This window comes from Vicugna pacos, chromosome 21 (genome assembly GCF_048564905.1).
Source record: "Vicugna pacos chromosome 21, VicPac4, whole genome shotgun sequence".
Classification (NCBI taxonomy): domain Eukaryota; kingdom Metazoa; phylum Chordata; class Mammalia; order Artiodactyla; family Camelidae; genus Vicugna; species Vicugna pacos.
Genome location: NC_133007.1, coordinates 25,387,217 through 25,414,553, shown reverse-complemented (window position 1 = coordinate 25,414,553; position 27,337 = coordinate 25,387,217). Strand labels below are relative to the sequence as shown.

Here is a 27,337-nt window from a genome sequence, read left to right as displayed (position 1 = left end):
GGGGCCTCCAGCCCGCTGGCACCAACTAGAGGGGAGAGTGAGTCACCCAAACCACTGCCTCTGGGCTTACGTCATTTAAGCTCCCCCCAGCCCTGCCGTACGCTCTTTAGCCACAGATAGCATGTGAACTGACTCTGTCCCTTTAATGTCCATTCTGAGCCCAGGCTCCTGCTTGGGTATCTGCTCCATCACTGGCGACGCCACAGGTAGGTATGAATGGAATAGCCAGGTGAGATAGTCTCCAAGAAGCCCATGGCAGGATCCTTGATGGTGAGAGGCACATCCTTAGAGGAGCTGTTGGGGTTAGGGGGAGAAGAAGCTGAGTGTGTAATCCCACCAAGCCCACTGTCTTGTCTTCAGCCCAGTTCCCAGGCCCTGCTGCTCTCACCGGTTTAGCACAACCACAACTGCAGAGCCGTCGGGATGCATCAGTGCCACTGTGTCCAAGTCGTTCTTCTTGCTCGCAACCAGCCCCACTCTCTGGGAGCCCTCAGGAATGAATTTGCTGAAGTGGGAACAGACAGTGTCAGGGACCCCGGCCTAGTCCCTCTGGCCTTGAGGGCATCTCCCATCAGTCCCCTCAGTCATCCTCCCTACTGTCCACCCCCAGAACTCTTCCAAACTCTCCAGGCCTCGAGCCATGTGGCTGGGGATACCCTGCCATCCTGCCTCCCAACCCCAGCGTCGGGCATTCAGGGGTTGTCTTTGTCTCTACTGCCAACTAGTCACTTCCTGCCTAGATGGTGCAAGAGGGGCGGGTGTGCCTCTCCCAAGGTTCCCACCTTAGAAACACCTTCCTGCTCCCTCAAGCAGGGTAATACAAGCCCAGTGCAGGAGACGCTAGGCTTGGTGTGGAGTCGGGTGCCCGCCCTCCACGCACCTGAAGTGGCCAAGGTGGTAAAACATGGGCTGTTTGTAAAATGTGTCCTTGGTGATGTCCACGATGATGGGGCTGTCAACGAAGTTACGCACCCAATTGGGTCCCCCTTCAGGGTTTAGGGCAAGGTTCCAGTCGGTCCAGCCAACCACATGGTAGAGGAGGTTCTAGGACAGGAACAGGGCAGAAACAAGCTCCACGTTGGGCCCCCAGAGAACGTAGGAAAGGCTCACACGGAGGAGACAGGCGACAGTGTCTCAGGGCTGTGAGGGGGCTGTTTTACATCCTTAATATCTAAGGAGGGAGGGATCGTGAGGATACAGGCATCACAAGAGAAGCTGAGAGATCCAAGGCAGAGGTCACTGCCCGAGACCCAAGCATTTGGAACGAGGGTGACGAGGTGTGCAGATCTGTGAAGGGAAGGCAACGTAGGTAATCATGATATCCCCATGAAACACATCAGCTGAGGAAAAGTTGGAGAGGGGGGGCCTTCCGTCAGTCTTTGGTGAGACTGGCAAGGGCTCTGAGGTGGTGTGCTGTGCAGAAAGGGAGGCCGAGGTGGCTCACCGTGATGATGCTGTGGCTGTACTGCATCCCTCGATCCCAGGAGCCCAGCCGCACACTCTGCTCCCAAAACTTGGAGCCTACACAGGCCTCAGAGGCAAAGAGCATGGTGTCGGGGAACAGGCGGTGTGTCTCCCCCAGGGTGGCTTTTGCTGGAGCCAGAAAGTCCAGGTACCAATGTACAGCAATTCCATGAATGTACTTAGCTGCCTCTGGGTCCGTTAGCACCTGTACAGGGGAGAGGAAGGAGTACTGGGGAGCGAGAGCCATTGAACCTGGGCCCTGCACAAAGGGTTCTGGAAGAGGCACTAGGTCCTAAGAAGTGGACGGTGGGATGAACACAACTAGAGGGGGCTACAGTGACAACCATGGAGATTCATGGGGCCCTGGAGATCCAGAGGGGGATCACCACCACCTCCAGCACCCCAGGAGTACCACCTGGGCATCTGGCCCCAGTCGGGGTGCTCCAGGAATCAAGAGGTAGGGCAGGGATGACACTATTTGGGAGCCAGTCATTTGGATGCTGGATTTGGGGGTCACTATGGCACCCATGGAGGCACTGGGCCTTACCACCTGGGCCCAGTGGGGCAGCAGCAAGCGTTGGTCATCCAGTATGAGCAGACGGACATCGCGGTGTGTACTGTTGGCGAGGATGGGACCCAGGTCACGGGCGATGAAATCTCGCTGGTGTTCAGGGGTGAAGCCCAGACACTGGAAGGGGTACCCGCTAAAGAGCCCTGCGGAAGGCTCGTTCTCAGCTGTCACTGCCCAGAACTGTAACTTGTGCTCAGCATAGGCATCCAGGAACCTGGCAGAGGAAAGAGTGTGAGTGATAAAGGCCAAGAAAGGGGACCAAGACTGGGGAATAAGAGGCCCAACTGGGTGGGGAAAACTGAGGGGCCTTAGTCAGAAAGGCCTGGAAAGTAGAAGATGAGCTGAGGAGAGTCAGATCTGGAGGCAGAACCAGGTCAAGATACACGGACCAGGGTATCTAAGAGAGGAGGCTGGTCCAGACCCTGGCCCTGCTGTTCCCTTACTTGATGAAGTATCTGGCCCAGGTCTGGTGGTAGAGATCCCCTGGATGACCCTTGAGTGAGCCCTTCCCATTCACTTTCCCATTGGTCTTGAGCCAAGTGGGTGATGTCCAGGGACTGGCAAAGAGTGAAACATGGCGCTTGGCCAGCTCCTGGGCTTGGTGAATCAGGGGTATCTAGAAATAAAGGTAGTGAGGAGAGAGACACTCAGAGTTGGAACATAAACAGACTGGCCCAACCAGTGCATGAGGCCTAGCCATCAGCCCCTGCCCTCCCTCCCACCCCCAGGACAGAACAGAGAGAGCAGGGGGCAGGTTCTGTGTTTCTCTGCAGACTGCTTTCGCCTGAGGCTTCTCAACCACCTGGCATCAATGCCACCAGAGCCTGAGGCAGCCAGAGTGCCCACCTTGAGTTTGACATCTTCCTCTGGGAGGCTGAAGTTGAGCAACTGGAAGTCATCAGGGGCGTCAGCATAGGTGTAGACGCGGATGGAGAAGTCACAGCTGGCCATGGGGACCCGGATGATGTTGTATTCAATTCCTGCAGAAAAAAGAAGACCAAGATATGTGCATCTGAGTCAACAGGAGGACGTGGGGCCTGGCCTACCACATGCCAATCATAAATTATGTCTAAGTCAGGGCAAAAGAGAACATGGGCTCGGGTAAAGAACAGGCCTTCAGAGCCTGAGAGTCCCCAGGCACTCAGTAGGAGGTAGGCAGGATAATCTTTTTTTTTCCCCACGGGACATTGCATGCAGAGTGCATGCCCAGCATGCATGAGGTCCTGGATTCAATCCCCAGTACCTCCATTAAAAAAAAACAATTACCACCCCCCCTCAAAAAAAAGGAAAAAAGAAAAAGCATGGCTGTGCCCAATAAAACTTAAAAAAAAAAAAAAAGAGGGGACCCAAATGTCAGGGGCGGGTGGGCAGCAGGATCAAAGGAAAGGTCAAAGTTGCACTGTGTTGTCTTGTCCCCCTTCTCACCTTCTTCCGAGAAGTATGATTTGAGCAGCAAATTCCGGGCTGGCGGTGACAGGGCAAGGATGTTGAGAGCAGCAGCGTCTGTCATGGCCCCTCCAAATCCTTTCACTTTCTGGAACTTCTGATCTGGCTGCAGGGTCAGCAGCAGCCCTGAGGACATCCGCAGGGAATAAAGGTTGTCAGTGCACAGGAGAGAAACTCCGTGGTGATCGTTGGCATGACTTAACTCCAGGGGTTTGGGGGTGAGGTGTGTAGTGGTTACCTGTGCCCGTGCGGTTGGCCTGAAAGTTCCCCAGACTCAGCTCCATTCGGCGCCCGCTGCGTGTGCTCTCAAAGCGGCTGAAGGTGCCAGGGTCAGGCAGGGTCAGGGGGTCAAGAGAATCACAGTATGTGGCATTGCAAACACAGACCACTGAGCTGTAGCCAAAGCTTTTAGGGATGCAGGGGCGGGCACCTGGGAGGGAGGGAGCACAAGAGAGGCAAGGGCTGGAGGGTGAAGAGGGGGAGAAGGGACACACTAGTTGGAAGGAAAGACTGAACAGTGGTTTCAAAAATCCCTTTGCTGTACCCCTACTCTACAGGTGATCTCAGTCACTCAAAACGGTTTATTGAGCATCTACTGAAATCCACCACCAGTACTCCAAAGACTATCAAAGGACCATAAGGCAGAAGGGGGCCTCGGGGCTCCTTCCTTCCTCCTTGACTTACCTGAGGCCCACGATACTGCCTGAAATAGAAGCAATCCCATGAGGCAGACAGCCATGATGCCCACTCTGCCCTGGCACTTCGGACGCCCCTGAGAACAGAATGAGGAGTGACTGGAAGGCAAGCCCCTCTCCACCCCTCATCTACTCTCCTGGGCAGGTCTGGGCTCCCTGTGGGCACCCAGCTGAGTCTCCCACCTTTAACAGAATGGACCAAAACCCACAGACACAGAGGTCCAGCCCTCCCTCCAAGCCCTCTGCTAGTGACAGCTCTTTGCCCACCCCAACCAGCACCCTCCTCCACACCTCTTCCCACCTATTTCTCCTTTAACCCCTCTTTCCTTCCATCTGTCCCTTCATCATAGAGCCGAGATGGCCTGGGTTCAAGGAGAGTCTGTCATTCATTGAATTCCAGAGCCTGAATGGCTAGGATTCCAGAAATAGCATGACAAGACCAACTGGGAGCCGCGGCCCACTCACCTCTCTGGAAGGACTTGAAAGCTCCATCACCAGATGGGAAGACTGCACGGTTCCAAATTTCGGAGGGATACAGGATCAACTAAATAAAAGCAGGTTTGGAGGCACCTGCGGTAGCTATACGCACCAGATTAGCCCTACGCGTTAATTCCGGCATAATGGGGTGGATGGATCATGTGATAACTATGGGCGAGTCACATGACACAGGAAGTGAGGCAACTGCAACCATACTTGTAAAGGGCGACTGGCTTCCCCCAGGCTATTGGTGATTATATACCCTATGAAATTCCGGAAGGCATGTATGGATGACAACCTTAGGAAGAATCGAGATGAAAGATCTGAATGGAGGGTTGGGCAGAGGCTCCTAAATCCCAGAGGATGGCAACCACAGCAGGCACAAAACTTTCTTGGGAAAAAATGTTAAAGCAATGCTAATAAAGGTGATATTGATAAAAGAAGTTCAGTGTGCCAAATACTGAGGACAAAATACTAAGAGATGATTAAGACAGTCTTTGCCCCAAAGAGGCTCATAAGGCAGGGAAGTCAGACGCACAGACGGTTACAGATAAAGACAAAAATGGTAGCAGATGTGCACGGAGGGACCCTTTATGGTGGGATTATCCTGGAAGGCTTCTCGGAAGAGAAGGGGAAGGGAGAATTAATCAGCGAAGTGCAGGAAGGATGAGCCCTGGGCAGAAGGATGGTGCCTCTTGAGACCTCCCTTGTTTCATCATCAGATGCAGATGAGAAGGAACTGTTTTTCCTTTCTCACAGGACAAGGAGGTTATGTAAAGCAGTTCAGAGACTGTAAAGTGTTGTACAATGCTGTATCCTCAGCAGATGTGAGTGAGAAGGGGGTTCTGCATGGTGTTGCCTCATGGCCACATCACATATGATTTATTGGAAGTGACATACACAATTATGACCTGACTGACTCCAGCTCCCTGAGCCTATTTCTTCATCTGTAAAATGGATGCAATGCCACCACGTCACAAGGTCATTACTGAAATCAGTGAGGTAAGCACAGCGCCTGGTACATAGTAGACACTTGAGAACTGCATGTTTGTCTTTTTTTTTTTAAATTGAAGTATATTTGATTTACAATGTTGTGCTAGTTTCTGGTGTACAGCATAGGGATTCAGTTATACATATATATATTCTTTTTCAAATTCTTTTTCATTATAGATTATTAAAAGATATTGAATATAGTTCCCTGTGCTACACAGTAGGACCCTGTTGTTTATCTATTTTCTATATAGTAGTTTGTATCTGCTAATCCCAAACTCCTAATTTATGCTCTGCACCCCCAGTCTTCCCCCTTTGGTAATTGTAAGTTTGTTTCCTATGTCTGTGAGTCTATTCCTGTTTTGTAAATACGTTCCTATTTTTAGATTCCACATATAAGTGATATCATATGATATTTGTCTTTGTCTGACTTACTTCTCTAAGTATGATAATCTCTAGGTCCATCCATGTTGCCGCAAATGGCATTATTTCATTCTTTTTTATAGCTGGTAGTTCCATTGTATATATACACCATATCTTTATCTAAATCATCTGTTGATGGACATTTAGGTTGTTTCCAGGTCTTGGCTATTGTAAACAGTGCTGCTATGAACACCGGGGTGCATGTATCTTTCCAAATTAGACTTTTCTCTGGATATATGCCCAGGCTTGGGGTTGCTGGATCATATGGTAAGTCTATTTTTAGTGTCTTAAGGAATCTCCATGCTGTTTTCCATAATGGCTGCACCAAATTACATTCCCACCAACAGTGTTGGAGGGTTCCCTTTTCCACACACCCTCTCCAGTACTTACTGTTTGTAGATTTTTTAATGATGGACATTCTGACTGGGGTGAGGTGACCCTCATTGTAGTTTTGATTTGCATTTCTCTAATAATTAGCAATATTTTATGAATATTTTTTCATGTGCCTATTGGCTATCTGGATGTCTTCTTTGGAGAAATGCCTTTGTAGGTCTTCTGCCCATTTTTTGATTGGGCTGTTTGTTTTTTTATTATTGAGTTGTATGAGCTGTTTGTATACTCTGGAAGTCAAGCCCATGTCAGTCGCATAATTTGCAAATACTTTCTCCCAGTCCATAGGTTGTCTTTTCCTTTCGTTTATGTTATGTTGCTGTGCAAAAGCCTGTAAGTTTAATTAGGTCCTATTTGTTTATTTTTGTTTTTATTTCTAAGGCCTTGGGAGACTGACCAGGAGAACATTGCTACAATTTATGCCTGAGAATGTTTTGTCTATGTTCTCTTCTAGTTTTATGGTGTCCTGTCTTATGTTTAAGCCTTTAAACCACTTTGAGTTTATTTTTGTGTATGGTGTGAGGGAGTGTTCTATCTTCACTGACTTACATGCAGCTGTCCAGCTTTCCCAACACTACTTCCCAAAGAGATTGTGTTTTCCCCATTGTATATTCTTGCCTCCTTTGTCAAAGAGTAATAGACTGTAGGTGTGTGGGTTTATTTCTTGGCCCTCTGTTCTGTCTCGTTGATCCACATGTCTGTTTGTGCCAATACCATGCTATTTTGATTACCATAGCTTTGTAAAATTGTCTGAAGTCTGGGAGGGTTATGCCTCTAGCTTCATTCTTTTTCTTCTGTATGGCTTTGGCAATTCTGGGTCTTTTGTGATTCCATATAAATTTTAGGATTATTTGTTCTAGTGCTGTAAAAAATGTCCTGGGTAATTTGATAGGGGTCACATTAAATCAGTAGATTGCTTTGGGTAATAACCATTTTAACAGTATTAATTTTTCCAATCCAAGAGCATGGAATATCTTTCCATTTCTTTAAGTTATTTTTAATTTCCTTTATTAATGTTTTAAGTTCTTAGCATGTAAGTCTTTCATCTCCTTGGTCAAGTTTATTCTAAGTATTTTATTTTTTTGATGTGATTTTTTTTTTAATTTTTAATTTTTTAAAAACAATTGGGGGGAAGGTAATTAGGTTTGTTTATTTATTTATTTAAATGGAGGTACTGGGGATTGAACCCAGGACCTTGTGCATGCTAGGCATGCACTCTACCACTGAGCTATACCGTCTCTCCTTGATGCAATTTTAAAAGGGTTTTTTTTTTTTTGCTTTCCTTTTCTGATATTTCATTGTTAGTGTAAAGAAATGCAAGAGATTTCTATATGTTAATCTTATATCCTGCTACCTTGCTGAATTCATTTATCAGCTCTAATAGTTTTTGTGTGGAGTCTTTAGGGTTCTCTCTATATAGTATCATGTCATCTGCATGACAATTTTACCTTTTCTCTTCCAGTTTGGACCCACGACAAGGTTGGGCTGTGTTTGTTTATGGCGGGGAGGTTGGAGTACGAAGGAATGTCTTACTCATGCTAAGTAGAAGGCCTGACACAGAGTGGGTAGGTGCCAAATTGAATCGAATTGAACCATCATCATGAAGCCAGAATCTGCCCCATCCAGACTTCCTGTTTTTCCAGGAAATGTTGCTCAGGGCTTGGTCTCAGGAGGAGGGCAGGTGATATCTAGTACCTTACTTCCCTCTAGTTCATTCATTCCACAAATATTTATTAAGTACATACTACATTTGCCCCAACCTGCTCTGTTGGCTTTAGAGCCCCACTCCCCTCCTGTTTCCATCTGCAGGCACGGAGTTTGTGAGCCTCCTGCTTCTTCTCTCACAATGTGATTTGCCATCTAGGCTTTTATATTTTATTTTCTAAATGAAGTAGATTATAATAAGGGCTAATATTTTCAATACTTAATCTATGCTACTTTGTGTTCATTGTCTCATTTCATTCTCACAAGGAAGATACTAATATCTTTCCCATTTTACAGATGAGGAAACTAAGACTCTAAAAGGCCATTAAATTGTCCAAAGTCTCTTGTCTACTCAGTGGTGGAACCTGGATTGTATCCAGAATCCTATGACACACATCACACATTTGATGAGTGCCTCTGGTGTGCCAAATGCTATGCTAGCGGCTGGTTATTTTCAAAAGCTTCTAAGTTGGTCTTAGTCAGTATTCGCTTTGTATTGTTTTAAAATCGTCCTTTTGTGGGGGGCAGGCAATTAGATTTTTTAAAATTTGTTTTTCTAATAGAGGTACTGGGGATCAAACCTAGGACCTCGCGCATGCTAAGCATGCACTCTACCACTGAGCTATACCCTCCCCCATCCTGTGTTTTTTATGCAGTGTTCTACCTGCCCAAAATGAAGTCTAAATTGGCTTCTAAAGTGCTGGCTACATGGCAACATTTCTGGATCTGTGTTCTTCAAAGGCATTGGGTGGGGTATACCATGTCAAGAATGTAAAATAATCCAGGACTCCCAGGCCATATTGATTGATTTTCAGTTGGGGAGGGGCAGGCTGGCCTCTGTTCCTGAGCTTCACTCTCCCCATCCTGGGAGATCTCAGCCCAACAGCCCAAGCACCCCCTTTCATAAAGTGTTTCCTAACATACTCTTTATTATCCTGAAATGGACATATAGATAATATGACTTACTTACATACAAAATTTAAAAGAATCAATATAGTTGCCTTAATTAGAATACAAAGAAAATTATTTTTATGGTAAAATCTGTTTTTCAATAAGTAAATGCTTAGGCATCATTACTGTTGCTGAAAAATCAGCCTCTATACCCCCATAGCGGAATTGAGAGTTGGAGGCAGAGTTGTGGGAGGATTAAAAAAGAACAGCTTTATTGCTTTGCCAGGCAAAGGAAGTCACAGCAGGCTAATGCCTTAGAGACTGTGAACCTGCCTCGGGGTAAAGGTTTTGGGATTTTATACAAAAATGGAAACAGGAGAGTGATAACAATCAGGGAATTTAGGAGGGCTTGCCCATTTTCCTGAGGTTCAGTCTATGACCTTTCAAGACCTCTAGGGTAAAAGAATAAGTTGTAAGGAAAGAATGCCCAGGGAGGCGAGCATGTTAGTCACAAGATCAGTTTAGCCAGAATTACAAACCTGAACAATGCAGCAGCCATCTTGTTAGTTTTCTACTCTTTCATTACCTACAAGACAGAATGTGGTCAGATCTGTACTAAGCTAAATGTTATAAATTAGGATTTAACAGAAGCAAAAATAGCCCATGAATTAGTAAATAATTTCAACATGTAATTTTCACCCTATGTCATTTTCACAATATGTAATTAGCATTGTGCTGCAAAGCCATAAAATATATGATAAATCAAAGTGCATAAAAGCCAATCTTTATGAATAAGATTCAGTGCATTCCACACGAGTCCACAAATTTACTATTTGATTCTAAGCCTTGGCAATTCAGTAAGGAAAAGTACAGTCTTTTCAATAAATGATGCTGAGACAACTGGATATTACATGCAAAAAGATAAACTTAGACCCTTATCTTCCTCCAGAATAAAAAATTAGAGCAAGATGGATCATAGACTTAAATGTAAGAGCTGAAACTAAAATTCTCAGAAGAAGGCACAGGAGAATTCGCCAATGGTTTCTTTTTCTTTCTTTCTTTTTTTAATGTAATTTTTTTGTTTTTTGTTTTGAGGGGGAGGTAATTAGTTTTATTTATTTATTTTATATTTGGAGGAAGTACTGGGGATTGAGCCCAGGACTGCACACATGCTAAGCGTGTGCTCTACCACTTGAGCTATACCTTTCCCTTTCTTTTTCTTTTGTTTTAAGCAACAGTAAATATTTATTATCTCACATTGCTTCTGAGGGTAAAGAATTCAGGAGTGGCTTATCTGGATGGTTCAGATTTGAGGTTTCTCTAAAGATTGTAGCCAAGATCTTGGTCAGGGCTGCTGTTATCTGTAGCAGGCTTGACTGGACTGAGGTTCTGCTTCCAAGTAAAGCCACTTACATAGGTGGTGGACTGGGGCTGGCTGTTGAAAGAAGGCCTCAGTTCCCTACCATGTGGAATTATTCAGAGGGCTGCTTGAAGGTCCTCACAACATGGTGGTTGGATTCTTCTACAGTGAGTGATCTAAGAGAAATAAGGCAGAAGCCACAATGTCCTAGCCTCAGGAGTCACAGATCATCATTTTTACATACTCTGTTGTTTGGTTACATAGGGCTTCCCTATACAGTTGGCGTTGGCGGGGGGGCTAAACAGAGGTGTGAACACCAGGAGGTGGGGATCATTTTGGGGTCATCCAGGAGGCAGTCTACCATAGTCTGCCCTCTGGCCTCAATAAGTCATGTCCTTCCCACATGTAAATACTCTTAACTTCCTCCCAAGGTCCCCCAAAGTATCCTTATTATAGCTTAAGTCCAGAATCTCATTAGACAAAGGTTTCTTATTTATGATTCCAAAACACCAATGACAGAAGAAAAAAAAGATAAACTGGACTTCATCCAGATGAAAAATGTTTCTGTTTCAAAGGATGCCATCAAGAAAGTGAAAAGACAACCCACAGAATGGGATAAAATATTTTCAAATTATATCTCTGATAAGGGCCAAGTATCCAAAATATATAAAGAACTCTTACACCTTAATAATAAAAAGATAACCCAATTAAAAAATGGGCAAGAGTGGAGGGTATAGCTCAAGTGGCTGAGCACATGCTTAGCATGCATGAGGTCCTGGGTTCAATCCCCAGGACCTCCTCTGAAAACAAAACAAAACAAAAAACCTATTTACCTCTCCCCCTGAAAAAATGGGCAAAGGATTTAAATAGATATTTCTCTAAAGATAATATACAAATGGCCAACAAACACATGAAAAGATGCTTGACAATTTTAGTCATTTAGGAAATGCAAACTAAAACTACTATGAGACATCACCTCATAGGCACTAGGACAGCTACAATCAAAAAGACAGGCAATAACAAGTGTTGGGAAGGATGTGGAGAAATTGGAATGTTCATATGTTACTGGTGGGTATGTAAAATGGTGCAGCTGAGACAGGAGGGAAGCGGGCAGGGCACAGCTATTCAAGGAATGACAGCAATTAACATCAAAATGGTGGAAGATTCAACTCCCAGTAGGCACTGAGGATTAAGATAGCTGGAGGTTTGACTTCTAGGAGATCTTGAGCTTCATTATTCGTTCATTGCAACATATTAGCATAATAAATAGCATGCCTACAGGTGCCATGACAGTCCCAATGCTAACTACAAAAGGTCAAAGAGTGGGCAGTGGCCCAATTCCAGGAAATCTCAGCCCCTTCCCCAGGGTAGTTGGAATAGTCTTTCCACTTGTAGGCATGTGAAGCTACCGAGCCCATAGAAACTGGCAACACTGCGCCTTGTGGCTGCCTCTCTCGCTCCCTCCTCTTCAGAGACGACCCGCACTCTGTCCATGGATTGTGTGTCTACTTTTACTTCAACCTCCACACCTGGTGGCTTTTCTCTTGCCTTCTGAAACAGCCTATGTATCTCTCTAAATAAATCTACCTTTACTCAACTGTGGCTCACTCTTCAGTTCTTTCCTGCATGAAGCAAAGGACCCACATCTGGCGGCCCATGTCCCTAGGGGCTCCACCGAGACCTGGGGTATGGTCTTCCTCTCGCCCCACATTAATTTTTCCTACATCACAGCCACTTTAGAAACAGTTTGGTAGTTTCTCAAAATGTTAAACACAGAGAGCCCATACAACCCAGCAGTTCCACTCCAGGTAGCTACATAAGAGAAATAAAAACATTTGTCCACACAAAGATTTGCACATGAATGTTTATAGCAGCGTTACTTATGGAAAAAAACCAAATGTCCATTAATTGGTGAGTGAATAAACAAATTATGGCATTTCATTAAATGAAATACTATTCAGCAATAAAAAGGAAAAAATACTGATATATGCTACAACATGAATGTACCTCAAAAACATGATGCTAACCGAAAGAAGCCAAATACAAAAGATCACATACTGTATGATTCTATTTATAAGAAATTCTAGAATAGCCAAATCTACAGAAACAGAAAATAGATTAGTGCTTGCCTGGGGCTGGAGTGGGAATGGAGATGAACTGTTGCACAACTCTGTAAATTTACTCAAAATCATTGAGCTGTACACCTAAAAGGAGAAACTTTTATAGTATGTAAATTACCTCAGTGAAGCTAGTCAAAAAAATTTATTACATATTTGTGATATCTAACGAACTGACTTCCCTGACGCAAAAACTACTTGCTGATTCATTCTTTACTGCTAATAACTTTAACCCAGAGGCTGTGCTCCAGGAAGGAGATAACAGGCTGATAATCTCAAAAGAATGGACAGACAGTTCCTCTTGAAGATTCTTTGAGGTTAAGAGGAATGTAGCACCCTGTAAAAACACCCTGATTATTATCACCTTTTCTATGAAGCCTCACCAACCTCATGATGGGCTCACAGTCTTTAAGGTATTAACCTGCTATGACTCCCTTTGCCTGGCAAAGTAATAAAGCTGTTTTTTTCTATCCTCCCAAAACTCTGCCTCTGACTCCCAATTCGGCTATCAGAGTACAGAGGCCAATTCTGGGACAACAGGGTCCTCCTTGGTACAAATCCTTTCCATGTCCCCTATTTCTTGTTAGTAGGAGATAGGCTTCATTTAGCCTCCTTGACCCTCCCTGAGTTCCAAAGGGCAGATTCAAACAGTTGCTAATTAGAGAAAGGAGGATGCAGAGACAAGGAGGAACATTCAAAGCAACAATAGCACAGCCTTGCGGCAGGATCCTGGTTCCTCCTCAAGGAATATACATAACAATATCTTCGAGTTCTTCTGCAGGAACTAAGGCCCCCCACCTGGGTGGAGGATGTTAACTTCAGGTGGAGCACAAGATTCCTGGAGCCCCGCCCTGTTACCTCACCACCAGCCAATCAGAAGTCACGTACTCTGTAGCCTTCACCTACAATTTTGCCATTAAAACTCCCAGAAAACCATCAGAGTTTAGGTTTTTTGAGCACAAGCCACCTACTGTTGCTTGGCCTTACAAGAAATCTTTTTCTGCTCCAAACTCCAATTTGTTTTGCCTCACTGTGCCCCTGGCACATGAACTTTTCTTCGGTAACCACTGCAACTGGTTCATTGCTTTTGTAGGTACACTACTGCATTGATACTCTTTTCAACTAAATATATTACGTAGTTGGAAGTGGGCTAATACACTGAGTAGACAGATGCAATAATTTCAAGACAATTATTTTATTTAAGTTCCCTTCTCCATAATGATCTTTTCCTAAATTATTGGTGTGGGGCCAAATGGCATGCTTCACAGTCCAATGACCCCTATTTCTGGGTTCTCAGATGTCTGCCTTCGATCTCTCAACAGATAAAGTACAGTCTTCACCGGGCGTGTTTGCCCTAACAAACTAATAACCCTAGGTAATGCCTAATCTCATAATAGATCAGGCTGGTTCATCTCAGCCCACGTCTCCACCTTATCAGAGTCATATCCCACTGCACTTCACTGACCCTAAACTTCTTACCTCACCGCAACAAATCAAAACTTGTGCGGCACCTGATGTAACCCTCCCCAATAAAATACCTCAGCAACTCAGTGTCCACAGGCACCTCTCTTCTGTGTGGCCACTATTGTCTATAGCAGCGTAACCTAATAAACTCCTTTTCTATTTTCTTTCTTTTTTTTTTTTTGGTAAATTCTTTTACAACCCATGACACTGGCCCGCTGTGTCCCCCAATAGCTGGCTGTTAAAACCTCATAAAAATTTTCTGCATTATTATATAATAAAGTCCTGCTGACTTATATTTGATTTCATATTTGCATGTGTTGTTGAGCAGAACATTCCAAAGTCAAGTAGAATGAGAGGCAATTCTTCCTTGTACAGGAGTGTCCTGCATGTTATATAGGTGGTCCACCTTTCCTGTCCTCCCACTAAATCCTCAAAGCACCCTCTAATTGTGGTCTCCACTAAAGACAAGTTTTCAAAATGCCCCCTAGGGGGCGACTGAGAACCACTGCCCTAGGGGAGTCAACTCAGGCCTCCCTACAGTAACCACTAGGGGCATACTAGGTGGCCACAAATGTGTTCCTAGGTCCCTTTTGCACAGCACTTTTAAAAGGCTTAGCTAAACATCTAAGGACAACTGGGCAATAAATATAAGCAAAAAGCAGAAGTACAAAAATAGTTTGGCTGACCCAGCACAGGGGTTCTGATCCCATTTCGGCCAGCCCAGTGACAGGCTATAGGTTTGGCTCTGATGGCAAATTCCAGACCTGGAGCCTGGCAAGTACCATGTCAGAGGCTCTTTGTTTGCTCTTTAAGCCTCAGACCAACTCCCCAAGGAGGGCGCCCCCTTCCGGTCCCACAGTCAACTGCATGGTCAAGTCAAGTCAAAGAGAAACACTTTCTCATTCCAGGCACAGCAGAGCAGGTGCTCAAAAAATACTTAGAGACAAACGAATGGATTAACCTCACCAGTCACCTAGAACCTTCCCTTTCAGCTCTGGTTTTCAATCAGAAGATAGATCACTCTTGATTATTGACACCAAGTGACTTCTTTCTCCAATGAGACCCTTCTGCCCCTTAATCACTAGGGTGTGGCTTCACCCCTGGATTAATCTGATTAACCAACTTTTTTTCAGCTTTATTGAGATATAACTGACATAATACTGTGTAAGTTTAAGGTGTACAATGTGATGATTTGATATATATATGTGTGTGTGTATATATATATATATATATATATATATATATATATATATATATATGATTATCAACAATAAAGTTGATTGGATTAGCCAGCTCTTAAACAATAACCACAGCATACCTGTAAAGCCCAGTGCAGGTGGAAAATTTTGTACCTCATGTGCACTCCTATAATTTTTCTCAAGGTACCAAATAGCCTGTCTTTCATGAGTATTTATTACAGCCATTAGCCTGACAACTCCATGTTACAGACAAGAAAGCTGACTTAGAGAAGTTAAGTGGCAGAGTCAAGTCAAAATCCAGCTCTGTCTCACTCTGAAGCCCAAGCAAGCTCTTAGCCATCATGTCATACAGCCCCCCAGATATTTCAGCAGTGTATTTTTAGTCTTCCGTAAGGTTATAAATGGTCACAGGGCAAATTTCATGATTCCTATTTCTCTGAAACCTCAAAACTCTTCACCCAGAGGCGAGCATAGAATTGGGGCTCAATGTTTGCTGAATGAACAAGCAGGTTAAATTACCAACCACACCCTGCTATTCAAGGCCCTGCTTGTCAGGGTTTCAGACACTGTCCTTGGTCTCCCTGGTTTGAAGCAAAGTAGTAGTGAACTTCAGGAAGAATGAGGTTCACTCTGAACAGGACTATTAGAGTGAGACCTAATGGAGGGGATTTAGTTGAGGCAACAGGAAGTATGGATCCAAATACTGAACACCTGTGAGCCTGCTCGCTCATTCCTTGCTGTTCTGAGCTTCCATGAGGGGCTGTGATGAGGCTCACTGAAAATCAAAATGCCTGTGAAGGTGTTCCTAGTGAACTGTCAACTTCCATATAGATGGTTGGAATTACTACTATTACTGTTACTCAGCCTTTTTTTCTTCCCTCCAGGTACAGTTGAAGGAGTCTTCTGTTCAAGACCTCTACCTCCACCCTTGCTCCCTTGGGCTGACGCCATTTCTCTCTTGTCCTCTCAAGAAGAGGCAATATGGTATCTGGATAAAACTCTAATTCAAAAAGATACATGCACCCCAGTGTTCATAGCAGCACTATTTACAATAGCCAAGACCGGGAAACAACCTAAATGTCCACTGACAGATGCCTGAATAAAGAAGTTGTGGTGTTCATATACAATGGAATACTACTCAGTCATAAAAAGGATGAAATAATGCCATTTGCAGCAACATGGATGGACCTAGAGATTATCATACCAAGGGAAGTAAGTCAGAAAGAGAAAGATAAACATCATATAATAAACTTATATGTGGAATCTTAAAAAATGACATAAATGAACCTATTTGCAAAACAGAAACAGATTTATAGACATAGAAAATAAACATGGTTACCAAAGGGGGAAGAGGGGAAAGGGATAAATTAGGAGTTTGGGATTTGCAGATACTAACTACTATACATAAAATAGATAAAAACAAGGTCCTGCTGTATAGCACAGAAAAATATATTCAATATCTTGCAATAACCTATAATGAAAAAGAATATATATAAACTGATTCCTATGCTGTACACCAGAAACTAACACAACTTTGTAAATCAACTATACGTCAATTAAAATTTAAAAAGGGGGCAAAACAAGAAGAGGCAACTTGGAAGGAATTTCAGCATAGCCACAGGAGTGGCTATACAGGATTGAAATCCTTGTGTCATTATTGACTAGAACTGGGATATTGGGAAGTTACTTGACTTCTCGGAGTTTCAGTTTCCTTGTCTCCAAAACTCTTGCCTCAAGGGTTGTTACGAGGACTTAATGCAACAAAGCGTGTAATATTACTTCTAGCCAACCCTCTGGAAAGAGGTGCTACACCTGATGAGTCTTCTCTCTTGCACTTCCTACACTCCACGGACTGACTCTGGACCCTTTCTGCTCCAGATTTGCTCTTGCCAAGGTCACTAACAAGCCCTCTGTTGCTAAGTCCAAAGGGTACTGCTCAGCCCTTCTTTGACTTGACTTTTTACCTCAGTTGACACATGGTCCCTTCCAGAAGCACTCTCTTGTTCTTATGATGCCACACTCTGCTGGTTTGGATGTCCTCCCACTTCTTTGGCTGTTCCTTGTCTTTTACAGGTTTTGCCTCCTCTTTTTTTTGGGGGGGGGGCGTAATTAGATGTATTTGTTTATTATTATTTTTTAATGGAGGTACTGACCTGGGAATTAAACCCAGGACTTTGTACATGCTAATCATGTGCTCTACCACTAAGCTATACCCTCCCTCCTCGCCTCCTCTTTCTGTCTGTTCCTCAGGGTTCTGTCCTGGGCCTTCTAATCCATCATATTCTCTCTACAGAGACAACCCACAGCTTTGATTATCTTCTAGTTGCTTTTGGTTCCAAAATTTCCACCTCCAATCCCGATCCTTCTCCTGGGATGGACTCTTGTGATATGACTCTGCCCTCCAGAACTGCCTCCAGGTGTCTCACAGATATTTCAGCTGGACCATCATGAGAGCATCATCTCTTCCAGCCAAACTCACTCTTTCTCCTGTGATCTCTTTCCCCATGATTAGCACCACTTCCCCCCAGAACCTAGGGCTCATCCTTGACTCTGTCCTCTCCCTGAACCCTTCTTCTCAGCATTTCTCTTCTAAACTATTGAAACATCTATCACTTGGCCTCCTACCCTCCTCCAATCCATTCTCCAAGAAGAACTAAACTAAAATAAAAATGCTGAAGCTACCACTCTCCCTTCTAAAATCCTTCAGTGGTGCCACACTGCCTTTTAAGAGGGCTTATGGGACCTGGCATCTTTGTTCCAGCCTCATTTCTCACCTCTCCACTTGGACCATATGCTCCAAGCACATTTTCTCTAATAGACCACACTCCATCTTGCCTCTGCTCTCCCCTCTGCTATGATATTTTCCTTTTCCCCTTTCTTGGAAAGAATAACTACTCTTGGGGGGAGGATATAGCTCAAGCGCTAGAGCACATGCTTAGCATACATGAGGTCCTGGGTTCAATCCCCAGTACCTCCTCTAAGAATAAATAAATAAGTAAACATAATTACCTCCCCCCTCAAAAAAAAAAACCAAAACACTTTTTCATCAAGTCCTCAGCCTTAATGTCCCTGCCATCACTACCATTTTCCTGACACCTTTGAATGAGCTGGGTACCCCTGCTATGTGCTCCCCAATTCACACATTCGACAAATAATAATTGGGCATCTATTATGTGCCAGACACTGTTCTAGATCCTGGGACTACAGTAATGAATAAGCTGCTCTAGGGAGTTATGTTCTAGTGGGTGTGGCAGACAAAACATAATTTCAGGTGGCCATGAGAACTAGGAAGCAAAATAAAGGGGTAGGGAGTGCTGGACAGAGCGAGTGAGGGGCAAGGGACAGTGGTAAGAAGTGTTTGGAGAAAAAGGTTGGGGGTCAGATTCTGCAGAGCCTTGGTGGCCACAGTAGGGAGTCTGAATTTTGTTCTAAGATGGAAATTCACTGGAGAGTTTGGTCCAGGGAAGTGGCAACATGAGATTTACATTTTTAAAAGATCACTTTGGCTGCTGTGTAGAAATCAGACTAAGAGGTAAGTGCCAAGGCAGGGAAACCAGCTGCCAACTGCAGTCTGCCATGGCCTGGCCCCTTGTTCTACATTCTTTCTGCCCTAGAATCTTCACAAAGGTTCTTCCTTTAGTATGCATCACTCTTCACCTCCACTTAGCCTAGTTAATGCCTATTCATCTTTCTTTCAGAATTCAGCTCATATGTCATTTTCTCTAAGAAATTCTTCCCCTTCACACAGACACCCACCACTCCTGTAACACAAGATCACAGTCCTTACATTTCCTTTGTAGCTCTTATTACCGTTGCAATTAATTGTACAAACGACTTAATATCAGTTATAGCACCTGGCACCTGTCTCGTGCTCACTGAACATCTGTCAGATGACTGATAAAATTATATAGACCTTCTTCCACTCCACCCCTCAAAAAAGCAAGTGGGTAGAGATGATTTAAAGACTTTTTTCCCCTCTTCTTCATTAGTAAAATATGACCATCCCTACAATTAATAATAACAATGATGATAAAAAGGTGAGGTGCAAACGCAGGGAAGGGAGCGTTAAGATCCAAACGGTGCAAAACCCATTACGCCTACCGTCGGCGAAGCGAAACAGCAGCCCCAACAGGTGGCAAAGGGAAATCCTAGCGCAACCAGCAAAGCTGGGTGGACGGAGTGAGACAAGGAAGCTCAGCAGGGCCGGCGCCAGAGATAGGCTTGCAGCCCCACCACGCGCAGCCGCGAGACGCATAGGGCCGGCGGGGCGGGGCGGGGCGGAGCCTCGCTAGGGAAGGGAGACACCCCCCACCCCACGCTTCCAATCGTCAGGAGGCGGGACGCAGGTGCTTTCTGCACGTCTTATTGGCCGTGCTAGGGACGGACTGTTTCCGTGGACCAGCTGTAGCCCAAATGGGGCGCAAGCGTATTCGGGGGTCTACGCGAAAAGAGGGCGCGGGAAGCGAAAGGCGCGCATGCGCCTCGGTGTGCACTCGCGAGCCGACCCTAATGGGTGGGGGTAGATTGAATTCCGTCAATGAGTCCAGCTCACGGAAGCTGAGTTGCATTCTTGAGCTTCCTCCTGTGGGAGCCTCGGGATAGGGAACATTCAGTGCCCGGAAATTGCCCCGTTGGGAACCCCATCTCCACTCCCTCCTACCTCATCTTGTCGTTCTGGCAGGCCGCGCCCTAACCCTTCCTGAGGCTGCGTTGTTATGGTGGTGAATTATTCAAGAAGCCTTGCAGCCTGACGCCATCTATGGGTAGTGCCCCTCCCTACCCTCTTCCTTTCCTGTAGGGCCACACAGTTATCTCCAAAATCGTAGGTCCCGAAGCTGTTTACAAGGCCTCACTCTACCTTTAGTAACTTAATGAGTTTGTTGAGGACCTACTGTTAGACCCAGTGCAATGAACAAGTCCCTGCTCTGTGGAGCCTGCGTTCCATGGGAGGACACAGACAAACAAAAACAAGATAATTTTAGATAGTGATAAGTATTCAGAACAACATGGTGGCATAATAGAATGAGGAGTGCTCAACAAGGTAAGACTGGAACTAAGACCTGAATTAGGCAAAGGCAACAGCTATAGGACGCAATGTTTTAGTGAAGAGCTAGCTGGTGCAAAGGCCCAAGGCACTTCGGCTGGAGCAGAGAGTGGATCAGGTTATACCTGACCAGTCTCATAAGGAGTTTGGCGATTATTCTAAATGCCATGGAAAGGGGGAGGGTAGAGCTCAGTGGTAGAGCGCATGCTCAGCATGCACGAGGTCCTGGGTTCAATCCCCAGTACCTCCACCAAAATAAAACAAACCCTAATTACCACCCCCCAAAAAAGGTGAAATTATTTTCAAAGAAATAGTAAATAAATAAATACAATGGAAAGCCATTAGATTTGGGCAGAACTTTAATGTGACATGGTTTCTTATCACTTTGCTGAGTGGAGAGTGGATTATAGGAAGAATGGAAATAGATTAATTCAAAGGCTGGGAGAGAGGGTAGTGGTGACTTGGGCTAGGTAATTGATGAGAGATGGATGAAATTCAGAATAGGATTGGATGTGTTGAATGAGGGAAAAGAAGAAATCAGGGTGATCCCCAAGCTTATGGACTGTGCATATGGTTGAGTGGTGGTGCTGCTTATTGAGATGTGAACACTGGAAGAGGAACAGGTGCTGGGAGTGGGAATCAAGAGTTCAGTTGTGTCCACACTGAGTCTGAGACACCCATTAAACATCCAAGCAGAGATGTCAAACTGGAGGTTGGAGCTCATAGAGAGGTCAAGAAGAGTGTTATCCACCAACACATAGATGGCATTTAAAGCCAGGTATCGTGATAGGGCCACCTATCACAGAGTGGGGTAGAAAAGAGAAGGCCAAGGGGAGAGCCCTGGGGCCCTCCAGTGTTGAGCAGTCCAACAGAGGTGTGAAAGCTGGCAAATCATACCAACATGGTAGAGCAGAAGGAAAAACAGGAAAGCATGATGTCTTCAAAGACAAAAAAGCGGAAAAATTCAAGAGGAAAGAGGCTGATTATCTGTTTCTTAGAGGTCAAATGAAATGCAGGCAGAGAAATGGCCACTGGGTTACTTTGGTTACTGAAAACTTTGTCAAGAGCAGTGCCTGGGGAGAGGGAGGGGAAGGAGCCTGATGGGAGTGGGCCTGGAGAGAACGGATGTTCAGGAAGTGGAAGGAAGAAAGAGAGAAAACGTCTGCCTATGAAAAGGGGCAGAGATACCACGTGGAAGCTGGATATAAATACCAGTGTCTTGAGAGTTTTTGTAAATATGAGCAATGATAGAACAGGTTTCATTGGTGAAAAAGAATGATCCAGAAGAGAAGGGAAAATTGAAATTTATTGAAGGCTTACTTAGTGTGTTAAGAGCTTTACAAACATTTGTCCTCACAATGTTGTACGGATTAGGCAATTCAGGTTAAATAACTTGCCCAAAGTCATGCAGCTAGTGGTGGCAGAGCTGAGAGGCCACCCAGATTTTCTGACTCTTCATGCCTCACCACCCTACGGCACAGGCACACAGCCCCCTATGTTTAAAGACCTGGGACGTGCCTTTGCCCTGGCCACAGGGCCCCTGGTGAACCAGTGAGAGTTACTCTCATGCTGAGGGAACAGGACTTTATTTTTCCTCCTCCAGTACTTTAAGCAGGGGCATCTTCCCCCACAGCCTGAATACCCATGCAGCACAGGACAGAAGCTCTCCCAGGCCAGAGGGGCAGAGGCAAGCAGCAGGAGCCCGTAGAGGTAGGAAGGAAAGGGATACTTTTGGGGATGTTCAGCAGGTTTCTTTTTGTGTCAGCCAGTGCAAGGGGGTGCTGGTCCCAACTAGCTGGTGCCTGTGGCCCCAGCGTTCATCTGGATCTGTTCAGTGTGGCAGGATGCCCAGGTCAGAGCCCAGTCTCCCGGCTACCCCCATTGAGGCTGAGGCTGTGGGGGCGGGTACCACGCTCCAGCCTCCGGGCAGACAGGAGGCGCCTCAGGGAGGAGCCGGAGCTAAGGTCACCACAGCTGCGAAGATGGAGGCTCTCTCGGCCTAGCCGGCCCCACGGGCTCCGGGGCACCTAGATGGGGCCACAGGAGAGAGCATCAGGGTGGCCTGACCTGCAGCTCCAGGCTTTTCTGGGTGTCTTCCCTGGCTTCCATAACTACCTGCTTATGCCCATGGGCTCCATTCCCATTGGGGTCCGGGGCCTTCCTGGACATCTGGAGGAAACGAGTGACCAAGCCCCGGCCTGGCCAGCTGCCCTTCAGGTCCCCCAGGGAGTGAGCAGGTGCAGGGCCCGAGGGCAGGGGGACCTTCCGGAAGGCGGGCACAGGGCGCCTTTTCTCGGCTGAGCGAGCACGTAGCAACTTGGGGGAAGGGCAGCGGGCTAGACGGAAGAGGCAGGCTTCCGAGCAGAGCCCTGGAAAGAGAAAGAGGGAGAATAGGTGGAATGGGAGGTGCAAAGAAGGCCAGGCAGCACTCCCCTACCAACCACAGGGCTGACCTGTGTCTGCAGAGGAAACGGAAGCAGCTTCTTCCTCAAGCACTTTGGTATAAAGGTCCCTGAAATCAGCTGGGAAGGAGAGGGAGACAGGGACTAAGTGGGAGGGCTCAGTAGACACGCCCACTCCTCTCACCGCCCTCCTGAGAACTTAAGCGCAGCTCTCACACTCCAGTCCCAACCAAGGGGGCATCATCTCTGCCCACCTCTACCAGCAGCTAGATGATACAATCCACCAAGACAGGGACTAAGGTGCTATCATTCACTGCTGCCTCCTCCCTGGCCCATAATGGTAATGGTGAGCACTTCTGTGCCAGTGCCAGGCATTTGACCTGCATCTCTCCTGTGGTTGAGGTACTATTACTATACATATTTTACAGGTGAGAAACTGAGGCTTGGAGAGGGGAGGTAACTAGCCCAAGCTGGGAGCTGTGGGATTGGGTTCCAAAAGCCAAATCCTTTACTTTTAGGCACTAGGCTATTGATGTGTTTCTAGAAGGTGACCTAAGAAGTGTCTACTGCAGGAGTTTCACCTTTTTTTCCTCCTCAGGGACCTCCACAATGTCCCAAATCCTAGCGGGCATCACTGGCCCTCTAACTCCAAAGGTTGGCCCTCTCCCAGACCTTGCGGTGGGGGCTCACCGGTGTCGCTGGAGGTGGTGATGCCCGGGTCACTGTGGGACCGTGGCAGCAGCAGCAGCGGTGGTGGGGGAGCTGGGTGAGGAGGCCGGTGCCCCGGTGGGGTGAGGGAACCTGAGCTGTCGCTGAAGCGGCGAGCGGGGGCTCGCGGGGGAGGGGCCGCAGCTGGCCGGCTGCCTCCCCTGGGGACCCGCCGCCTCAGCTCGGGGAAGCAGGGCCCCACCCAGGGCGGCCAGCCCTCCAGCCGGTGGCAGCTGCGGGCAGCTGTGGGGGCACCCAGTGGGGGTGGGGCCTCGGGGGCGGAGCAGGAATAGGAGCGGGCAGCCCTCGGGGGCCGCCGGGGCAGGGGGCTGTCTTCAAAGGGGCCCCGGAGGCCACAGTCCAGGCTGAGGCAGTAGCCGGCGCGGCTACGCTGAATAGAGCGGAAGAGCACGTAGTCAACGGAGCGTACGGAGCCCTGCAGCTCCAGCAGGCACGAGTCCTCCGACGGGCTGGAGCCCCCGGGGAGGTCACCGATAGCTGACAGCACCAGAGACCCGCTGTCCATGGACACTGTGGACGGCAGGGGCTGCTGGGTAGCACCAGTCTGGCCAGGCCCAGGTGGTTCCTCTTTTCTCAGGCCCAGCCTCTAGGGGGCCACCCTGCCTCCAGCTTTATCTCCAAGGAGACAGGCACGTCCAGAATTCCAAGGAGTCTCAGCCATCGCTGTCCCTCAACCAACTCAGCCTCGTCTCTCCCTCTTTGCCCCCACCCAGCCCTGCAATCCCAGGCATCGCGGCCCTGGTCCACCCTCCCCACTTTCTACTCACCATCAACAATGGAGGCCACTCGCTCGCAGATACAGGAGCCATCGTGAAGCTGAGGATCAAACAGAGTGGCCTGCAGAAGACACAGGGGTCAAGGGTCCAGCCATACAGGCTGATATGGCCACCCCATACGCTGGACAGAGTTCTGGAGATCTAGATTCCAGGCCAGCTTTGTCACTTTGTCCACGTCACTTATATGGGCCTCAGTTTCCACAGCTGTAAAATGGAAATAATAGGTCTTGCCCCACCCATCTCACCAGGCTCGAGGGCAGATCAAAGATGACAGTGGATATTCTCTTACTATATAGATCACGAGAACTAGTATTATCTTTATCCAGTGACTGCAGCTCACTCAGCTTTGTAGGCTCTATACCCGGCTCCCCAGCTCACACCAAGCCCTGCTCTCACCTGGCTGTCTCCTCGTAGCCCCATGACGGCCTCATAAGAAGGGGGGCAATCAGTGGGGTACAAGGGCACCGGGCTGTCCATGGAGCCATTGTAGGTAATGCTGGCAGGATGAGGGAGAGAGTTAAAGCCTGAAAGAAAACTCCTACTCTGCAAAGAGCCCTCCCCACCAATCCAGCTGCAACCCCAGTCCCCTTCCTTAGTTTCCCCAACAGGATTCTGCCAGGCCTCACCTCTGTGCATCTGTTTCTGAGCTGCAGGTGTACTCTGGGGGATAGTAGGGTGGTGGGGGCACAGGTGGTACAAATTCCTCCAAGTCCAGCATGGTGTGTAGGAGTGGGGCTGGGGGCGAGGATGCACAGCCCAGAGGCCCCAGAGGGCCTGAGACTGAGCGCTCAGGGGCCAGCTGCTGAGGAGTAAGCAGGTCAGCAAGCCTGGTTTCTGGGAATACAGCTCCCTGGCTCCCAAACTCCTGTCTCATGTATGTTTTCTGGCCCCACCCCCATCCAGGAAGGACCTCCAGCTCTGGCCCTACGCATCTAGAAATTCCTCCTCTTTATGGACCCTTCTGCACCCAGAATTGCTATCTGTCCTCTGTCCCTCCCAGAACATCAACCCCTTATTCCCACCCCTCATCCAGGACATTCTTGACTCCTCCCAACTTTTAGTTCTACTCTCCAATGCCCCAGACTGGCATCACAAACTTTTCTTACTCCCTGTCATTCCCCTCCTCACCCTATGTTTTGGGATCCCCCCAAACATCCCTACAATAGACATGCCAAAGAGGTGACCCACAGTCCTTGGTGCTCAGAAGCCAGCACTGTAGCCATCGCCCCTCAAGCCCAGATCCAGCACACTCACCCCTGCCCTCATCGTATCTTCGGGGCCTTGACCCCTCCCCGCTCACCGTGTGCACAAGGTCCAGGGAGAAGATTTGGATGCAGCAGACAATAGCAGAGAGGGTACAGATTATGGCGGCACAAATGGTGAGCCCACAGACACTAAAGAGCAAGTTCTGGGGAAGCGAGAAAGAGGAAGAGGGATGTGAGAGGGGCCTGGGGTTAGGTAAAGCCCACATACTGTAGGCCTGTGAGGACCTCAGGAGGGGACACAAGGGTTAGAACCAGGAGGATGGTGGGAGAGGAAGGAATGGTGGAGGTGCGGGGGCATGCTCACCTTGAGGGCCCCTCGGGCTTCATCACAGGTAGAGTTAGGGGCAAGTTTCAGTTCCTGCCCTGACTCTGGACAGGGCCGGAGAAGAGGAACAGGGGGGCAGCACACACAGACCTTTCCGTCCTGAGTGGGAGTGGGAAGGATGAGGCAGCCTGAAACAGGACCAACCCAGGTGTCCCGCACACCTCCCCCAACCAGTGCTCTCAGGCTCTCCCTCTTCAAATCTCACCAAGGAGCACTCTCGGAAGTCTCGGGCCAGCTGAGCATTTTTACAGGAGAGAACAGAGCCAGCCATGCTGAGCATGACACAGAGCACCGAAAGCAAGGAGAAGAAGGAGATCTGGAGGAAATAAGGCACAGACTTAGGGCTGGGATCCCAGGGGTAGCCTCTACTGAAGATGGAGCCACCCTCCTTCACAGACATTTATGCCTGGCCAGTGTGAACGGGAAAGCCAATTCCCTTCTCGAGGGCATAAATGGGCACCCCCTCAGGTGCTGGGCACCTGCCTCCCAGTGGGCACCAGACCCTAGCACATACCACTAGAGTGAACGGCCGCTTCCAGGACACAATGCCAACCACCCCGGAAAACGCCAGCTGGGGACAGAGTGAGCACAGGCTCAGCCTGGCAGGGGAGGCACCTGAGTGAGCCCCTCACCACGGGGTGCACCCAGCTCTGTAAAGAGGAAGAGGACGAGGAGACAGGAGAGGCCAGGATTTGGACTGGCAGCTGGTGTGGAGGGGTGGGGCCCAAGGATACTCCCCCACCCAACAACTGTGCACCCAACTCACCGAGAATCCAGCCCAAGACGGGCAGGACCTCTTGACGCTCTCGGTGGTGGTGACGGAGGAGGCCACCATGCTGAAGGTGACCACCAGGATGCCCAGGAGCACCTGAGCCAGCCCCAGGGTGAGCAGGGCCTGCAGCCAGGGTCTGTGGAGGCGGAGGTGGGTAAGGCCCCGGGTGCTGGGCCTGCTAGTCAGCGAGCGGCTGGAGTCACTAGGCGAGGGCATCATGCCTGCCGCCCGGTTGTCTGCGCCTCGCTCGGCTCTCCCTGGTGCTTGGGAGCATCTCAGAGGCGCCCAAGGCCCCGTCCTTTCTCCTCTCCACCCCTCTCGCTCTAGAGCCCACCCCCTGCCTGAGTCCCCTGGGGCATGGCCCAGGGACTCCAGCTGAGGAGGCGCCCAAGGGAGGGGCGTCACGGAGGGGCCGCGGAGTGCTCCCTCTCCACCACGGGCACTGGACGGGCACCGTGCCCGGGACGGCGATGAGGACGCGGGGGCACCGGCTCATCGCATCTCCCTAGGGAAAAGGGGAGCCGAGAAGGGCCGGTCCAGGAGTGAAGTGAGGGCGGCGGTCCGGAACCCAGGGAAGGGTGGGAAGGGTGAAGGCAAGAAGGATGGGAAAAAAGTCTAGAGAAGAGGGGAGGATCGGCGTGGGGTGACTCTAGAGGCGCGGTCGGTGTGCCCTCAGAGTGTCCAGTGGGATCCGAGGCCGCCTGGTGGGGAGAGGCTGCGGCGGCTCCGTCTCCTGGGTCGTCAGCCCCGCTCCCCTCCCCACCACGCTCCCGCTCGCCCAGCTCGGGCTGCAGCAGGTCCGGGACTGGACGCGGGGGATGGGGATGGGATGG

The 27,337-nt window shown here is 48.1% G+C and overlaps 2 protein-coding genes and 1 long non-coding RNA gene across 9 annotated transcripts; 1 reads left to right on the top strand and 2 right to left on the bottom strand.

The window, feature by feature from the left end:
• Positions 1-124: 124 nt before the first annotated feature.
• GBA1 (glucosylceramidase beta 1) lies at positions 125-24,313 on the bottom strand. Of its 4 annotated transcripts, XM_072946422.1 has the most exons (13): positions 19,293-19,413; positions 9,591-9,637; positions 4,642-4,720; positions 4,166-4,253; positions 3,720-3,911; positions 3,461-3,607; positions 2,882-3,015; positions 2,479-2,651; positions 2,012-2,249; positions 1,445-1,669; positions 881-1,044; positions 389-505; positions 125-294 (listed from the first exon to the last, which is right to left on the bottom strand). In XM_072946422.1, the coding sequence occupies exons 3-13, from the start codon at positions 4,666-4,668 to the stop codon at positions 189-191; spliced, it is 1,611 nt and encodes a 536-aa protein (XP_072802523.1). In that variant the 5' UTR covers positions 4,669-4,720; positions 9,591-9,637; positions 19,293-19,413; the 3' UTR covers positions 125-188. The 4 variants fall into 4 exon arrangements, with proteins under 4 accessions (XP_072802523.1, XP_015103666.2, XP_072802524.1 ...); XM_015248180.3 differs by lacking the exons at positions 9,591-9,637; positions 19,293-19,413 and adding an exon at positions 24,134-24,313 and having other exon boundaries at positions 3,720-3,796; XM_072946423.1 differs by lacking the exons at positions 9,591-9,637; positions 19,293-19,413 and adding an exon at positions 19,852-19,869.
• LOC140688082 (uncharacterized) lies at positions 6,108-16,280 on the top strand. Its single transcript, XR_012062805.1, has 3 exons — positions 6,108-6,333; positions 7,919-8,021; positions 16,076-16,280. It is a non-coding gene; the product is annotated as an uncharacterized lncRNA (long non-coding RNA).
• Positions 21,524-27,337, bottom strand: ENTREP3 (endosomal transmembrane epsin interactor 3). Of its 4 annotated transcripts, none has more exons than XM_072946417.1 (12): positions 26,499-27,337; positions 26,247-26,303; positions 25,938-26,048; positions 25,712-25,831; positions 25,443-25,550; positions 24,769-24,944; positions 24,539-24,638; positions 24,134-24,203; positions 23,328-23,876; positions 22,689-22,757; positions 22,351-22,604; positions 21,524-22,262 (listed from the first exon to the last, which is right to left on the bottom strand). In XM_072946417.1, exons 1-12 carry the CDS (start codon positions 26,721-26,723, stop codon positions 22,089-22,091), a joined length of 2,013 nt encoding a protein of 670 aa, XP_072802518.1. In that variant the 5' UTR covers positions 26,724-27,337; the 3' UTR covers positions 21,524-22,088. The 4 variants fall into 4 exon arrangements, with proteins under 4 accessions (XP_072802518.1, XP_072802519.1, XP_072802522.1 ...); XM_072946418.1 differs by having other exon boundaries at positions 24,769-24,941; XM_072946421.1 differs by lacking the exon at positions 22,689-22,757.

Coding starts and splice junctions, on each gene's coding strand:
- GBA1 (XM_072946423.1), bottom strand. CDS start 4,668: ATGGAGCTTTCAAGTCCTTCCAGAGAG. Junction 4,254..4,641: donor TTTCAAGTCCTTCCAGAGAG/GTGAGTGGGCCG, acceptor TTCTGTTCTCAG/GGGCGTCCGAAGTGCCAGGG. Junction 1,045..1,444: donor ACAGCCACAGCATCATCACG/GTGAGCCACCTC, acceptor TTCCTGTCCTAG/AACCTCCTCTACCATGTGGT.
- ENTREP3 (XM_072946417.1), bottom strand. CDS start 26,723: ATGATGCCCTCGCCTAGTGACTCCAGCCGCTCGCTGACTAGCAGGCCC. Junction 22,758..23,327: donor CACCACCTCCAGCGACACCG/GTGAGCCCCCAC, acceptor TCTCCTTCCCAG/CTGATTTCAGGGACCTTTAT. Junction 22,263..22,350: donor GAGCCCATGGGCATAAGCAG/GTAGTTATGGAA, acceptor GGCCCCATCTAG/GTGCCCCGGAGCCCGTGGGG.